This window comes from Chiloscyllium punctatum, chromosome 4, assembly GCF_047496795.1.
Source record: "Chiloscyllium punctatum isolate Juve2018m chromosome 4, sChiPun1.3, whole genome shotgun sequence".
Lineage (NCBI taxonomy): Eukaryota > Metazoa > Chordata > Chondrichthyes > Orectolobiformes > Hemiscylliidae > Chiloscyllium > Chiloscyllium punctatum.
The window spans coordinates 18401444-18419016 of NC_092742.1; the positions used below are offsets into that span (position 1 = coordinate 18401444).

Here is a 17573-nt window from a genome sequence, read left to right on the forward strand (position 1 = left end):
TTGGGTGCATTATTGACCAGGAAACCGTGAGAACTCTTTTTTTCTTTGAAAATTTCTGTAGTAACTTTAACATTCTTGTGAAACACTTCAACACAATGTTGCCCAGCAAATCAGCTGAAGGACAAGCAAATCGGAAGTGGGCGAACGTGTAATTTTCCACTACTGGCTTCCATGCTGGTTTGGTGTTCAATCCCACCTAAGCTATTTTATGTGAATTTCCTTTGGTCGGACTAACTGCTTGCCATAAAGTGGCAAGCAGTCAACTGAACCCAATTATTATCAATTATGTAAAAGTTTAAGAGCCCCATTCCTGTGCTGACAGGAATTTCCAGTCAGCTCTGAGGGTAGCCAACTTGACTATGACTCCGTTTGGCTCAATGGATCAACCAAAAGACAGTTCTGAGACCCATAAGTGAATGGAACTGCAACCAGAGTTTCATAAAAATGGAGGAGGGGAATATTGGTAACGTACTCTTCACAAGTCAAAATTAAGTTAAGACAAATTAAATAATATTTAATCGAAGTATAAATGCACAATTAGAATTTATACACTTTATCACATTAGAACAGTTTAAAACTTAGCTTCTTAGATTATAACAGTGTCTATAATTAAAAAGTATGTTATTGGCTGTGAAGCACTTTGAGATAGCAGGTGGGAGTGAAAGACACATAAATGCCTTTATTTCAGGAACAATCTCTAAGTCTTTACCTTGACTATTTCTTTCATCTTGTGCTTTGAGTCATCCATTGCAAGAATGTAGTTTGTTTTTGGTCTTCGTTCTATTATATTTTGTATCACTCTGCAAGATAAGGCCAAAAACAGGTCACTCATAAACTCATTGGTCCAATAATCACCCATGCTGAAATAACCACACGTACTCCATTTCCAAACAACTTGGAAATTTGAGATAGTTTATAGGCAAAAATAACCAATCCAAATTCATCTGATATTTCAGCAAGTTTAAATGAGGGAGTGTTTCTCTTATCCCTGTGGGAGGATCCACTAAGGTAGGATTGCAAGAGTAGGAAATAGTACAGCTGTATGCCTATCCTCTGATGTGCACAATTTCTGAGATCAGCTCCTGACTGGGAGTGAGGAATCACTCCTTGTAACATTTCTGCTTATTATAAAAATCTGTTTATTCTCACCTCTCTTTTTGCTATTGAAATTAATGGAAAATAGTTGTGATTGCTGAGTAATAAAAAGAAAAAAAAGTAACAATGTTTGAGGGACGTATATTGGTAATTGCTTTGGGAATTCTCATTTCAAAATAGTGCCATGGGGTCTTTTATAGCCATCTGTCAGATGATCCAAGAGGTTAATGACTCACCTAATAAAGTACTTACGTCTTTTAAATGTTGTAATTATACCTGCATCCACCACTTTCCCTGACAGTTCATTTCATACACTAACCACTCTCTATGTGAAAAAAGTTGCCCTTCATGTCCTTTTTAAATCTGTCTCCTCTCATCGTAAAAGTACACCCCCTACTGCAGTTAAGTAGTCCTTCATTTTTTTCACTAGTCTATTAACCTTCATTTTTATGCTGATGTCCTGGAGTGCCCTCTAATTCAGAGCTGAGTGTGCTGCCAATTGATCTACAGATTGCAGTGGTTGTGATGAAGTCAATGCTTGCTTTCAACAAGTACATTTACTTTTATACATTTTGTTCTTTGGTTCTAAAAACAACTGTACATGTCTCAGTACAGACATAAATATTGGTGCAACTGAAACAATAGAAGACAAGGAGAACCAAAAGACAGAACTTTGCTCAGGAAAAGTATTCGAATTCCACAATATACTTTTTATCTCAACACCCTAGGGTGGGGTAGTTCAAAACCATGGAGTGATTTTAAAGTGAGAGGAGAAAGATTTAAAAAGGACATGAGGGGCATTTTTATTTACACAGAGATTGGTTAGTGTATGGAATGAACTGTCAGAGAAACTGGAGGATGCAGGTACGGTTACAACGTTTAAAGACATAAGGACATGAATATGAAAGATTTAGAAGGATATGGCCCATATACAGGCAGGTGAGACTAATTTAGTTGGGAACATGGTCAGCATGGACTGGTTGGACTGAGGGGTTTGTTTCCATTTTTTTTTGTTGGGGAGGGGCCCCAAGGCAAGTCCCAGGCAGCCCCGAAATTGAGTCCCAGGCAGCAGCAGTGGAGGTGGGCCTCAGACAACAGCAGCAGCAGTGGTGGAGGTCCTGGGGAGGGGCCCCAAGGCAAGTCCCAGGCAGCAGCAGTGAGGCAGGCCCGAAGCAGCAACAGGGACAGTCCCCTTCAAGGAGAGTCCTTGCATGTGCATGCACAGTCACACACTGATTCAATATCCAAAAGGGGGAAAACACCTGAGTGGGCAGTGACAAGCAGTGCCCTTCACAGGCCCCTGTTTATTTATTTATTTATTTATTTATTTTTTCTTTTCCCGAGTGGCCAGTGACAAGCGAATTTTCTGTTTACTTTTTTTCCCCCTGTTTATTTTTTTTCTTTTTTTTCCCAGCACCCATGGTGTGTGTGTGCAGGTGTGAAACACAGTGCACGAATATTTATTCAATTGCCACCACCAGGAAAATAGGAAAACACCCAAGTGGCCAGTGACAATCACTGCCCTTCACATCAAAGGGCAATGCCGTGTGATCAAAACAGTGAAGGGGAGGGTAGGGACTAAATCAAAATAGAATTGGAGAGAGAAATGATGCACTCCACTCCCTGCGGCACCCACCTCTCCCTGAACAACTCCAGGGTGTTGGTGGACACCGCGTGCTCCTTCTCCAAGGACACCCGGGCTCTAACGTAACCACGGAAGAGGGGCAGGCAGTCGGCCCTAATGACCCCCTCCACGGCCCGCTGCCTCGACCTGTTGATGGCCAGTTTGGCCAGGCCCAGGAGCAGACCCACGAGGAGGTCTTCGGACCTGCCCTCCCTCCTCCATACTGGGTGCCCGAAGATCAGGAGCGTGGGACTGAAGTGCAACCAAAAGCAGAGGAGAAGGTTTTTGAGAAAATTAAAAAGGGAGTGCAAACGCCCACACCCAATATATACATGGTCCACGGACTCCACAGCGCCACAGAACAAGCAGTTGGGCTGGGAGTCCGTGAACCACCGCAACATGCGGTTGCAGGGGACTGCTGCGTGCAGCACCCTCCACCTCAGATCCCCGAGAGAAAGGGGGAGGACTCCCGCGTAGAGAATCCTCCACTGGGGATCCCCACCGCCCGGTGGCAAATGAGCACGCCAAGGCGTGTCCGGACGGTGGATGAGGGAGAAGAGGTGGACGGTGTGCCGCAGCAGTCTATACAGGGCCTTCCTTTTTACATCTTTGAAAGGAACAAAATTAAAATTTCGAAGGCGGCTCAGGTTGTGCGGCACAGGCTCCCGCGGGGAGTACGGGACCTTGGGGCCAATGTGAAATTCCGTCCGGGCTGGGGTGAGCACGGACGGGATCCCACCGCACACCTGAGCGTCCTCCAACTGGTGCACTACGTCGGGTCCGAGCACCGCTGTTTTAAGGCGTCGGATGGCGGTGGCCACGTACCGGACGTCTACCGCTGCCCTGCTAGCTATGTCCTGCAGCAGTGTCCAGCCCAGGCCCCCGGCACCCAGCACGTCCCCGACTCTGGTCACCCTCGCAGCCACAGCCCTCCCCTCCGATAGCCACTCGAACCTGCGAGTACGGAGGTGCGGATTCCTGAGCAACGGCTCCCTGACGACAGCCGCTACTCCAGCCAGAGGGTAGGCGCGACACGATTCGACCATGTTCCAAACAGTGATCAGGTCCTGGTAAAAGACAGGCAGCGTCTTGAGGACGACCTCCAAACCGTCACGATCGACGAACAAGAGCTGCGTGTCGTAGTTGAGGTTACGCACCTGGCGGAAAAAATACGTCGCCAGGGCGCACCACCTAGGAGGAGGCTCGACGTAAAGGCCTGAAGGCGGAACGTCGCGACCTGGGTGCGGACACACACCAGCGACTGACCGCCATCCTCAATAGGGAGACTCATAACCTGCGCAGTGACCCAGTGCATCTTTTTGTCCCAGAAGAAGTCGACCAACGTTCTCTGGATGTCAGCGACAAAGCCAGGAGGAGGGACCAAAGTGACCAGCTGGTACCACAGCATGGCGACCACCAGCTGGTTTATGACCAGCACTCGACTCCTATAAGATAGCACTCGGAGCAGTCCTGTCCAGCGACCTAGGCGAGCCGAGACTTTGGCCTCCAGCTCCTGCCAGTTGGCTGGCCAGGATTCCTCAGCCGGGCTGAGGTAGAACCCCAGGTAGAGGAGATGGATGGTACTCCAGCTGAACCCCCGTAACTCCTCCGGCAGAGAGTCCACCCACCACGGACCGACCAGTAGTCCGGAACATTTGGCCCAGTTGATCCTGGCGGAAGACGCCGCCGAGTACACGGCCTGGCATTCGCGCATCCTCCCCAGGTCAGCCGGGTCGGTGAAAGTGAGGGGCGCGTCGTCGGCGTAGGCCGAGAGGACCACCCCCGTGCCCACGCCACGCAGAACCAGCCCCGACAACCTCCTCCGCAAGAGGTGCAGGAAAGGCTCCACGCACAGGGAATACAGCTGGCCGGACAGGGGGCAGCCTTGACGCACTCCTCTCCCGAAGCGAAGGGGCGCCGTCAGGGACCCGTTAACTTTAACCAGACACTCTGCGGCGGAGTACAAAAGTCGGATCTGGGCGACGAACTGCGTCCCGAACCCGAATGCCCGCAGAGTCCCGAGCAGGTACTCGTGATCGACCCTGTCGAACGCCTTCTCCTGGTCGAGAGACCAGCCCGTCGACAGAAATGGATCAGGTCCCGGACGGGTGGATGTTGTCATGTATCCTCCGGCCCAGGACCGTGTAGGACTGGTCCAGGTGAATCATGTGGGCCAGCACGGAAGCCAGGCGAGAAGACAACACCCTGGCGAAGAAGGGGTTTGTTTCCATGCTGTATGGCTCTATGACTCTTTGAGTCCATGACAATTAAGCCCTTGGAGAGAAAGTAAGTGTGAGAGGCTTTCCTTAATGGTCAGCAACTTTATCAAGTATCTGAGTCATTCAAATGAGGAAGATCCCAGATTCAAGCTCTTTTCAAGAGTTCAGTTGGTTCACCTCAGTTTTAGAGAATGGCAGAGAGCCACAATTGACACCATACTCAAGTCAGCAAGGGTAAAATTGATCAAAGTATCATTCCTGATTACTGTTCAGTGAGCTCTGCTGTAAGTATAGGAAAGAAATTCACTTTAAATCAGTGTGCTAAGTGGGCATTATTGTATCATCCATTTGACATACTCCAAGATTCAATACATTTAAAATAAACGAAATTTTTTTTGAGAAGAGTTTTAGCTCAGTTTGAGGTTCTGAATGTAGGTTTGCTTGCTGAGCTGGAAGGTGTGTTTTCAACCGTTTCATCACCATACTAGGTAACATCTTCAGTGAGCCTCCAGATGAAGCAATGGTGGTGTAGCCCGCTTTCTATTTATATGTTTGGGTTTCCTTGGATTGGTGATATTATTTCCTATGGTGACACCATTTCCTATGGTGACATTATTTCCTGTTCTTTTTCTCAGGAGGTGGTAAATGGGATCAAAGTCAGAAATCTAGAGAAATAAATAAGACCGACTTATTCATTCCAAAAAATGAAACCAGATGGATCCAACACACCATGCTTCTATGGGTTACCCAAAATTCACAAACCAGGAGCCCCCCTCAGACCCATAATCTTGCTACCTGGAACACCAACTTACAGATTGACCAAGGAGCTACACCAAAGAGTAAAACACTTAGTAGAAGACTCATTTCACTCCATTCACTCCATCCAAGAATTCCTCAAGACCTTCAAAGATGCCAAGATAGAAAAGGATGAAATAATGGTCTCCTTTGACGTAACAGCCCTGTTCACATCCATCAACATCAACCTGGCCAAGGAAACACTGATCACATTATTATGGGAACCAAAGACACATACACCAAACACCACCAACTGCATCAGCAAGGACAGTATCGTCAAGCTAGTGGACCTATGTCTTACCACACACTTCACCTTCAACAACAAAACTTACAGACAAACCAACAGAACACCCATGTGATCTCCAATATCAGGGCTCTTAGCAGAGGCAGTAATGCAGAGACTCGAACAAACGGCTATGCTAACCATCCAACCCAAACTTTGGGTCCGCAATATGGATGACACCTTTGTCATCATTAAACGGAACAAATTAGATGAAACCTTCAAGACCATCAATAATACCCTTACTGGTATAAAATTCACTAAAGAGGAGTAAAACATCAACAAAATGTCATTCCTAGATGTCGCAGTAGAGTGAACAGCCAATGGGGAACTTCAAACAAGAGTCTACAAGAAAACAACACATACAAACTAAATATTGAACTACAGAAGCAATCATCCCAACATCCCCAAACAAAGTTACATTAGAACATTATTTCAATGAGTCACTACACAGCACAGAGGAACTACGCAGAGCAGAGGAAAACCACCAATACAGTGTATTCAAAAAGAATGGGTACCCAATGAACACTTTCTGCTGATTTCTCAGCAACAAACCCAAAAAAGCAGACAAAGCACGTCTAGAAGCCCTAGCCACTCTCCCCTACATCAAAGACATCTCAGAAATGACTGCCAGACTACTCAGACTCCTCGGCATCATGGTAGCCCACAAACTCACCAATACACTAAATCAGCAGCTAATGAACTTGAAAGACCCTATACAGACAACGAGCAAAATTAATGTTATTTACAAAATACCTTGCAAGAACTGTAACAAACACTACATTGGACAAACAGGCAGAAAATTAGCCACCAGGATACATGAACATCAACTAGCCACAAAAAGACATAACCCACTCTTACTAGTATCCTTACACATGGATGAGGAAGGACACCACTTTGAGTGAGACAACATATCCTTCCTAGGACAAGCCAAACAGAAACACGCATGAGAATTCCTAGTAGCATTCTAACCAGAACTCTATCAACAAACACATTGACTTGGATCCCATTTGCCACTCCCTGAGAAAAAGAACAAGAAATGACATTACCATAGGAAATGTATAACATAGCAAAGATGAATGGAAAATCGGAGGACTGGGAAGCTTTTAAAGAACAACAGAGGATAACTAAAAAGGAAATATGCAAAGAAAAAATAAGGTACAAAGGTAAACTGGCCAAAAATATAAAGGAGGATAGTAAAGGCTTTTTTTAGGTATGTGAAAATAAAAAAAATGGTTAAGACTAAAATTGGGCCCTGGAAGACAGAAACGGGTGCATTTATTACAGGGAACAAAGAAATGGCAGAAGAGTTGAATTGGTACTTTAGATCTGTCTTCACTGGGGAAGACACGATCAACCTCCCAGATGTAATAGTGGCTGAAGGACCTGAACTGAAGGGAATTTATATTAGGCAGGAAATGGTGTTGGAGAGACTGTTAGGTCTGAAGGCTGATAAGTCCGCGGGACCTAATGGTCTGCATCCCAGGGCACTGAAGGAGGTGGCTCTAGAAATCGTGGATGCGTTGGTGAACATTTTATAATGTTCTATAGATTCAGGATCAGTTCCTGTGGATTTGAGGGTGGCTACTGATGTCCCACTTTTTAAGAAAGGAGGGAGAGAGAAAACAGAGAATTATAGACCAGTTGTTTGACCTCAGTGGTGGGAAAAATGCTGGAGTCAATTACAAAGGACGAAATTACAACACATCTGGATAGCAGTAACAGGATAGGTCAGAGTCAGCATGGATTTATGAAGGGGAAATCATGCTTGACTAATCTTCTGGAATTCTTTGAGGATGTAACTCTGAAGATGGACAAGAGAGATGCAGTGGATGTAGTATACCTGGACTTTCAAAAAGCCTTTGATAAAGTCCCACATAGGAGGTTACTGAGCAAAATTAGGGCACATGGTATTAGAGGTAAAATACTGACATGGATTGAAAATTGGTTGGCTGACAGGAAACAAATGTAGTGATAAACGGCTCCCTTTCGGAATGGCAGGCGGTGACCAGTGGTGTGCTGCAGGGATCAGTGCTGGGACTGCAGCTTTTTACAATGTACATTAATGATATAGATGAAGGTATTAAATGTAATATTTACAAATTTGCTGATGACACAATGCTGGGTGGCAGGGTGAAATGTGAAGAGGATGTTAGGAGAATACAGGGTGACCTGGACAGGCTAGGTGAGTGGACGGATGCATGGCAGATGCAGTTTAATGTGGATAAATGTGTGGTTATCCACTTTGGTGGCAAGAACAGGAAGGCAGATTACTACCTAAAATGGAGTCAAGTTAGGTAGAGGGGCAGTACAACAAGATCTAGGTGTTCTTGTACATCAGTCAATGAAAGCAAGCATACAGGTACAGTAGGCAGTGAAGAAAGCTAATAGCACGCTGGCCTTCATAACAAGAGGAATTGAGTATCGAAGCAAAGAGGTCCTTCTGCAGCTGTACAGGGCCCTGGTGAGACCGCACCTGGAATATTGTGTGCAGTTTTGTCTCCAAATTTGACGAAAGACATTCTGGCTACTGAGGGAGTGCAGCGTAGGTTCACGAGGTCAATTCCTGGAATGGCGGGACTATCTTACGCTGAAAGATTGGAGCGACTGGGCTTGTATACGCTTGAGTTTAGAAGGCTGAGAGGGGATCTGATTGAGACGTAAAAGATTATTAAAGGATTGGACACTCTAGAGGCAGGAAGCATGTTTCCGCTGATGGGTGTGTCCCGAACCATAGGACACAGTTTAAAAATAAAGGTTAAGCCACTTAGAACAGAGTTGAGCAGAAACCTCTTCACCCAGAGAGTGGAGGGTGTATGGAATGTACTGCCCCAGAAGGCTGTGGAGGCCAAGTCTCTGGACACTTTCAAGAAAGAGTTGGATAGACCTCTTAAGGATAGTGGAATCAAGGGTTATGGGGATAAGGCAGGAACAGGATACTGATTGAGGATGATCAGCCATGATCATAATGAATGGTGGTGCTGGCTCAAACGGCAGAATGGCCTACTCCTGCACATATTGTCTATTGTCTATTGAAATAACGTCACCCCAGGAAATGACATCACCAACCCAAGGAAACCCAAACATATAAATAGAAAGCAGGCTACACTACCAGTGCTTCATCCGGAGGCTCACTGAAGATGTTACCCAGTATGGTGATGAAACATCTGAAAACAAACCTTCCAGCTCAGCGAGCAAATCTGCACCCATAAATGAAATTTTATATTGAATAATAACTTCATGAAATAACTCCACATAGGCCGATATCCCGTCGCCAAGTCACTCTTTATTTTGACATGGAGAGTCCTTATCACAGATCCAGCTCCGTCAGAGCCAGTTCTGAGAGGGAACAGAACATTTGATACTCTTGTTCTCTTTTTTTCAGAGTCATCTGTCTGGAATTGGTATTCCTGATGCCATTTTACCTTCTTCAGCTAGGTCCAGGAAGATCAGATTTAACCTGGTGCAGAGTCTCCTCCTTATTAGTAACACTGTCGGAGTTATCCCTGTAGCTGACGGAGGGTTGTCCTGTAATCAAATTGGAACTGGAACTGTTTTGTGTCTAGTGAAGTTGTAGGCTGTTTTTATCAGTCTGCCTTCAAAGTTTGGACTGTACTTTCTGCCAAATTGGATGAGGGAGTACATTGGATGATGGATGGAATGGAGCTATCCTTAAATGTCGAATGACATTTGAATTTAGGAAATACTCAAAATTCCCTGCAGGTAAACGACGGTCTGTTATCTGTGACCAACACTGCTGGGAGCCCATGTATTGCAAAAGATGCGTGCAGTTTTTCTATCGTTGTCCCCCATGTTTGACAAATGAATGCTATGCACATGCAGCCACTCTGAGTGCTCATCCACAATGACTAAGAACATTGAGCCCATTAAAGGACATGCATAGTCGACATATAACCATCTAAGGTTTACCCGGCCATTCTTGCCAATGTGGGGGAGCTGTTGGTGGTAATGTTTTTTTCTTGTTGGCACTCTGGGCATTGTCACACCAGTGCAGCCACTAGGATATCTTCATGGCAACATCTGCATTTTGAAAACCTCTAGATGACCCTGGTGTTCAGCCAATGTCCGGCGGTAACCTTCACTCAGGCAATCACACTTCCTCCTTATAATAATATGCCATCCTCTAATGTATTCTGGTCACTCCGGGTCGAAAACTTCTAGTTGTAATGGCTCTTTACAACCAGATGTTTCAATTTTGCCAGGACAGGATATTTCTGCATCCAAAGTCTGATGTTGTCAGCTGTGACTGGAAGTGTGTCCAGATAATTAAAAATTAAGACTCTTCCGATGGCTTTACCATCAGCAGTGTATCTGCCAGTGGGAGGTGGCTCAATACAGCCCCATTTGCTACATTAACTCCCAACTTACAATTATACGCACTTAGTATTAGAGCCCACCACTGAATTTGGCCTGACGCTATGAACGGCACGGCCCTATCCTCTTTAAGTAGACCTAGCAGGGGTTTGTGGTTCGTTATTATTACAAATTTACATCTGTAAAGGTATTGGTGGAACTTCCTGACTCCAAATACGACCACCAAACATTCTTACTCTATGTGGGTGTTTTTATGATCTGCATTAGCCGAACTGCTGGATGTATACGTCCTTGGGTGTTCCTTTCCATTGGGCTACTGTGAGCTAATACTACCCTGATGCTGTGTGGGGAGGCATCACATGTCAATACAGACCTTGCTTGGGATCATGGTGTGCTTAGAGGCTTAGTGGATGATGGCTGTTTCTTCACTTCCCTGAAATCTATGGCTTGGCTAAGCAACCATTTTCAAGGCTGACTCATTTTTTAAGAGTTGATGAAAAGATTCCACGATGGAGGCCAGAGTGTATATGAACTTTCTGTAATAATTCACCTGCCCAATGGAAGACCTAAGCTCCCGTACAGCGTCGGGACACCTTTGATCACCCTCACTTTATCCTCCAACAGGTGTAATCCAATCTTGCCAATTCTGTAGCCCAAGTAGGTCATTTTGTGTGTCTGGAACAAGATTTTTCTCTTCTACTGTCTAGATTAGATTTGATTAGATTCCCTACAGTGTGGAAACAGACCCTTCGGCCCAACAAGTCCACACCGACCCTCCAAAGAGCAACCCACCCAGACCCATTTCCCTCTGACCAATGTACCTAACACTATGGGCAATTTAGCTTGGCCAATTCACCTAACCCCTACACATCTTTGGACTGTGGGAGGAAACCAGAGAACCCAGAGGAAGCCTATGCAGACACGGGGAGAATGTGCAAACTCCACACAGACAGTCGCCCGAGGCTGGAATTGAACCTGGGACCCTGGTGCTGTGAGGCAGCAGTGCGAATCACTGAGCCACCTTGCCACCCAAAGGAGAGTATAGGAGAAACATCTAAGGACTATGTCCAAGTTTTCTTAGTGCTTCTTATTGATTTTCCCTGTTATTAGCACGCGAACTAGACAATAGTGACCTAGCGTAGATCTTGTAAAATGTTCTCCATTGCCCACTGAAAAGTTACACAGGCTGATGATACCCCAAATGGCAATCTTGTATATTGGTACAAACCCTTATATTGTATCATATTTCTGGAAATCCTCATCCAACCACAACTGCAAGTACGCATGGCTCATGTCCAGCATATTAAGTACTCTATCAGATGAGGTCCAGAGAGATACAACAGCAGTTAGGCATACAAAGGGAAGAATAATAGTGAGCCGGGAAGGAAGAAAAGCTGATAACAGGGACCAATAGTTGGTTTAAAAAAAGGGTTGGCTGTCATGAAAGCAGCAAATGTCATGACAGGATCAGGGGTGTGGGGGTGGGAAAAGGACCTGAAAACGATGTTCAGGCGCTAAAATTATTGAACTCGATCTTGCGCCCTGAGGCTGAAGGGTCCCCAACAAGAAAATGATATGCTATTCTACCAACTTGCATTGGAGCACTGGAGCACCACCCAAGACAAAGATGTTGGCCAGGGAACATGGCAGTGTGTTGAAGCAGCAGGCAACTAAAAGATTTTTACAGACAGAACATAGCTGTTCTATAAAGCAGTCATCCAGCCTGTTTTTCATCTCCGCAATATACGTGAGCAGCAAAGACAGTAGACTAGATTGAGTGAAGTGCAGGTAAGATGTCGCTTCACCCATATGGTCTGTCTGGAGCCTTGAATAGTGAGGAGGGAGGAAGTAAATAGGTAAGTGCTGCACCTTCTGCAATTACATGAGAAGAAGCTATGAGGTAATAGGCAGGACTTGGCAGTGGGGAAGGAGTGAACCAGAGTGTCCTAGAGGGAATGGTCCATACAGAATGCTGACAAAGGAAGTAAGGGAATGATGCATCTGATGGTGGCATCTGACTGGATGTGCCAGAAATGGCCTATAATCCTTCTGATGCAGATGCTGGTGGATTGGAAAATGTTGTGCGAGGGAAGAGAAGGGGTGAGAACAAAGTGTAAGAAAAGGATTGGTCGGCTGAGGGCCTTGTCAACTGCAGTGGTGGAAATTCCTTGGTTGAGTACACAGGTGGACATATCTGAGGCACCTCTACAAAAGGTGGCATCATCATAACAGATGCAATGGAGATGGAGAAACTGGAAGAATGGAATAGAGTTATTACATAAAGGAGGGTGTGAGGATGTGTGGCTGAGGTAACAATGAGAGTCAGAGGGTTCATAGTGGATATTGATGGCCAGCCAATTTGCAGAAATAAAAACAGAGACATGAGGAAGGGAAGGGAGGAGTCAGAGATGAACCAGGTGAAGGTGAGAGCAGGGTGGAAATTGGAAGGAAAATTGACAAATTTTTCTGATTCAGGAAAGAGGGGAAGCAGCACCAGTGTTGTCATTGATGTACCAGAGAAATAGGTGGGGGAGGTACATGAGTAGAATGGAACGAGGTTCTGGATTAGTGGTGCTGGAAGAGCACAGCAGTTTAGGCAGCATCCGAAGAGCAGTAAAATCGATGTTTCGGGCAAAAGCCCTTCATCAGGAATAAAGGCAGAGAGCCTGAAGCGTGGAGCGATAAGCTAGAGGAGGTCATTGTTTTTACCCAGAATGGAACAAGGACTGTTCCATGTACCCCACAGAAACAAGATGCCCGATTTAATTCCTATTGTGTTCAGACTTTGATAAGGATAAAGATCGGGTTGGGGTGTAATGTTGCTCTGGTTCAATGCTCTGTTAAGACTAACCTACAGACTTTTCACTGAAAAGCAGACTTGTGAGCCATATCTGGCTCAGCTGGTAACACTCTTGTCTCAGTCAATAGATTGCAAGTTCAATCGAATATGAAAATGAAGCAGGATCCTCAGTGCAATAATGAGAGACTGCTGCACTGTTTCAGTTACCAACCTTTGTGAAAGAGCAAATTGAAGCTCATCTACATTTCAGCTGAACTAAAAAGAACAGTCGGGGACTTCCCATGATGTATCCCTCAATCAACATCACATAGATTATCAGGTTATTGTCATCACATTACTGGTGTGAAAACTTCCTTTATGAAAGTTTATTATGACATTTTAGCAGTAGTTACATTTTAAAAGTATTTCATTGACTATAAAGTCGCATCCGGGTTTCATGAAAGCTATTACATGAACACAAGTCCTGCTTTTTATTTTGAACAGCATTTAGACCTAATACAGGAAGCCAACAAGAGGCCAGTACATTCTGCAGAAAAGAAAATTGTCAAGGAAATGTTTGTTTGTCCTTCCATTTCAAGCCTGTACTAATATAATGGAATAAAACCAAAGAGAAAGTACAAGCAAGCCATGCATTTAAACAGGACCAACCTCAACTATTGTCCTATGAGGAATCCATATTCATTTATTAATCATATCCATATAATGTTGATGAATATTACACCTTTGAAGAAACTGACAATATAAAGTATATCTTTCAGCTTAGGCTGAGGACAACATAGTACAAGTCACAACGAGTTCCTCAGAGATCTAATTACCTTAAAAGACCAGTGAACATCTACAGGGAAGATTATCTATAATTATAATAATAATAGTAGAATTGCAATGTGCAACAGAATTCTATACTTGAGGCAGTTTGACGAACTGTATTTCTATGGCTTAATTCAGCACGAGCACTACACCATTGATATTGTCTGCTCCATTTTTGTCTGTCTACACTTACCCAGCTAAATCTTTGACATGAATGGTTGGAACAACATTTTTTCCTGCTCCAAAGCATGGTATTGCTGGATTCAGCCCAAGCCAGGCCTCCTAAATACAGAAAGAAAATTTGCACAAATCCAGCATTACACACGTGGCATTCTATTTGAAGCCTGCAAATTTTACGAGAATTAATTGCAATTAACACAAAATCATCAGTAAGAACAGACCAAAGTCGAATCTATTTTTGACAGATTCAGTGTAAGTAAAGTTCAGAAAAACATGACTTTTTTTTTAAAAACCATCAGATAATGTAGTCCCAATCACAAAAAGATAAGATGGATTTCATTAGCAAGAATGAGCCTTTAACAAAATAAAATATCCCAAGACCCATCATAAGGACATTATAAAACAAAACTGAGGCCACAAAAATAGACAAAAGCCTGGTCAAAGAGGTGGCATTTAAGGAGAATTTTTAAAAAAAGGAATGAGAGGGATAATGACACAGAAGTTAGGGGTGTAAATTCCAGAGTTCAGGGTCCAGGCAGCTGAAGGCACGGTCACCAGTTGTGGACTAATTAAATCAGAGTTGCTCAGAGGCCAGAAGTAGATGAGAACATTTTTTTGTTTGCCCATTCATGGGATATGGGCCCATCCTTAGTAGAAGGGATGAGTGTGCTGGTGGGTGGTAGTGAGCTGCCTTCTTGAATTACTGCAATCCAATGCTGTTAGGGAGGGAATCTGATCCAGTAACAATGAAAATGATGGTGTATTTCCACATTTGGATGGTTCATGGCTTGGGAGGGAACCTGCAGGTAGTGGTCTTCATCTGTTTCTGTTGCCTTTGTCCTTCTAAATGCTGGTAGTCATGGTGCTGTATAAGGATGTTTGGTCAATTGCTGTGGTGCATCTTGCACATGGTACACTGATGCTACTGTGTGTCAGTGGTGGAGGCACTGAATATTTGAGGATGTGGTGCCAGTCAAGTAGGCTGCTTTGTCCTGGATGGTAACAAGCTTTTTAAATTGCACTCATCCAAGCAAGAGGGAAGTATTCCATCGCACTCTAGACTTGTGCCTTTAGGATATGGACAAGTTCTGAGAAGTCAGGAATTAAGTTGTAGAAGTCATAGCCTCTGAACTTCTGCTGTAGCCACACTATTTACACGGCTATCTTTCTGGATTAATGGTGCTGGAAGAGCACAGCAGTTCAGGCAGCATCCAAGGAGCTTCAAAATTGACGTTTCAGGCAAAAGCCCTTCATCAGGAATAAAGGCAGTGAGCCTGAAGCGTGGAGAGATAAGCTAGAGGAGGGTGTGGGTGGGGAGAAAGTAGCATAGAGTACAATGGGTGAGTGGGGGAGGGGATGAAGGTGATAGGTCAAGGAGGAGAGGGTGGAGTGGATAGGTGGAAAAGAAGATAGGCAGGTAGGACAAGTCCAGACAAGTCATGAGACAGTGCTGAGCTGGAAGTTTGGAACTAGGATGAGGTGGGGGAAGGGGAAAAGAGGAAACTGTTGAAGTCCACATTGATGCCCTGGGGTTGAAGTGTTCCGAGGCGGAAGATGAGGCGTTCTTCCTCCAGGCGTCTGGTGGTGAGGGAGCGGTGGTGAAGGACGCTCGTCCTCGGCAGAGTGGGAGGGGGAGTTGAAATCTTGGGCCACGGGGCGGTGTGGTTGTTTGGTGCGGGTGTCCCGGAGATGTTCCCTAAAACGCTCTGCTAGGAGGAGCCCAGTCTCCCCAATGTAGAGGAGACCGCATCGGGAGCAACGGATACAATAAATGATCTTAGTGGATGTGCAAGTAAAACTTTGATGGATGTGGAAGGCTCCTTTAGGGCCATGGATAGAGGTGAGGGAGGAGGTGTGGGCGCAGGTTTTACAGTTTCTGCGGTGGCGGGGGAAAGTGCCAGGATGGGAGGGTGGGTTGTAGGGGGGCGTGGACCTGACCAGGTAGTCACGGAGGGAACGGTCTTTGCGGAAGGCGGAAAGGGATGGGCAGGGAAATATATCCCTGGTAGTGGGGTCTGTTTGGAGGTGGCGGAAATGTCGGCGGATGATTTGGTTTATGCGAAGGTTGGTAGGGTGGAAGGTGAGCACCAGGGGCGTTCTGTCCTTGTTACGGTTGGAGGGGTGGGGTCTGAGGGCGGAGGTGCGGGATGTAGACGAGATGCTTTGGAGGGCATCTTTAACCACGTGGGAAGGGAAATTGCGGTCTCTAAAGAAGGATGCCATCTGGTGTGTTCTATGGTGGAACTGGTCCTCCTGGGAGCAGATACGGCGGAGGCAGAGGAATTGGGAATACGGGATGGCATTTTTGCAAGAGGTAGGGTGGGAAGAGGTGTAATCAGGTAGCTGTGGGAGTCGGTGGGTTTGTAAAAAATGTCAGTGTCAAGTCGGTCTTCATTAATGGAGATGGAGAGGTCCAAGAAGGGGAGGGAGGTGTCAGAGATGGTCCAGGTAAATTTAAGATCAGGGTGGAATGTGCTGGTGAAATTGATGAATTGCTTAACCTCCACGCGGGAGCACGAGGTGGAGCCAATGCAGTCATCAATGTAGTGGAGGAAGAGGTGGGGAGTGGTGCTGGTGTAATTACGGAAGATCAACTGCTCTACTTAGCCAACAAAAAGTCAGGAATAGCTGGGGCCCATACGTGTGCCCATGGCTAGCCCTTTGGTCTGGAGGAAGTGGGAGGATTCAAAGGAGAAATTGTTAAGGGTGAGGACCAGTTCGGCCAAACGAATGAGAGTGTCGGTGGAAGGGTACTGTTGGGGAAGTCTGGAGAGGAAAAAACGGAGGGCTTGGAGGCCCTGGTCATGGCGGATGGCGGTGTAGAGGGATTGGATATCCATGGTGAAGATGAGGCGTTGGGGGCCGGGGAAACGGAAGTCTTGGAGGAGGTGGAGGGCGTGGGTGGTGTCTTGAACGTATGTGGGGAGTTCCTGGACCAAGGGGGATAGGACAGTGTCGAGGTAGGTAGAGATGAGTTCAGTGGGGCAGGAGCATGCTGAGACAATGGGTCGGCCAGGGTGGTCAGGCTTGTGGATCTTGGGAAGGAGGTAGAACCGGGCAGTGCGGGGTTCCCGGACTATGAGGTTGGAAGCTGTGGGTGGGAGATCTCCTGAGGTGATGAGGTTCTGTATGGTCTGGGAGATGATGGTTTGGTGATGGGGGGTGGGGTCATGGTCGAGGGGGCAGTAGGAAGAGGTGTCCTCAAGTTGGCGTTTGGCTTCAGCGGTGTAGAGGTCAGTGCGCCAGACTACCACTGCGCCCCCCTTATCCGCTGGCTTGATGGTGAGGTTGGGATTGGAGCAGAGGGATTGGAGGGCTGCGCGTTGTGAGGGTGAGAGGTTGGAGTGGGGGAGGGGGGTAGACAGGTTGAGGCGGTTAATGTCCCGGCAGCAGTTGGAAATGAAGAGGTTGAGGGCAGGTAATAGGCCAGCGCGGGGT

At 46.0% G+C, this 17573-nt stretch overlaps 1 protein-coding gene across 2 annotated transcripts in view; it reads right to left on the reverse strand.

Annotated features, from left to right (window-relative positions):
- The window catches only part of ak7b (adenylate kinase 7b), an 86935-nt gene that overhangs the window by 32280 nt on the left and 37082 nt on the right, over positions 1–17573 (reverse strand). For both annotated transcript variants that reach the window (XM_072567850.1, XM_072567849.1), the window contains 2 exons: positions 14149–14237; positions 710–800 (listed from right to left, as the gene is read on the reverse strand). In XM_072567850.1, coding sequence (XP_072423951.1) covers positions 710–800; positions 14149–14237 — 180 coding nt within the window. The remainder of the gene's footprint in view (positions 1–709; positions 801–14148; positions 14238–17573) is intronic.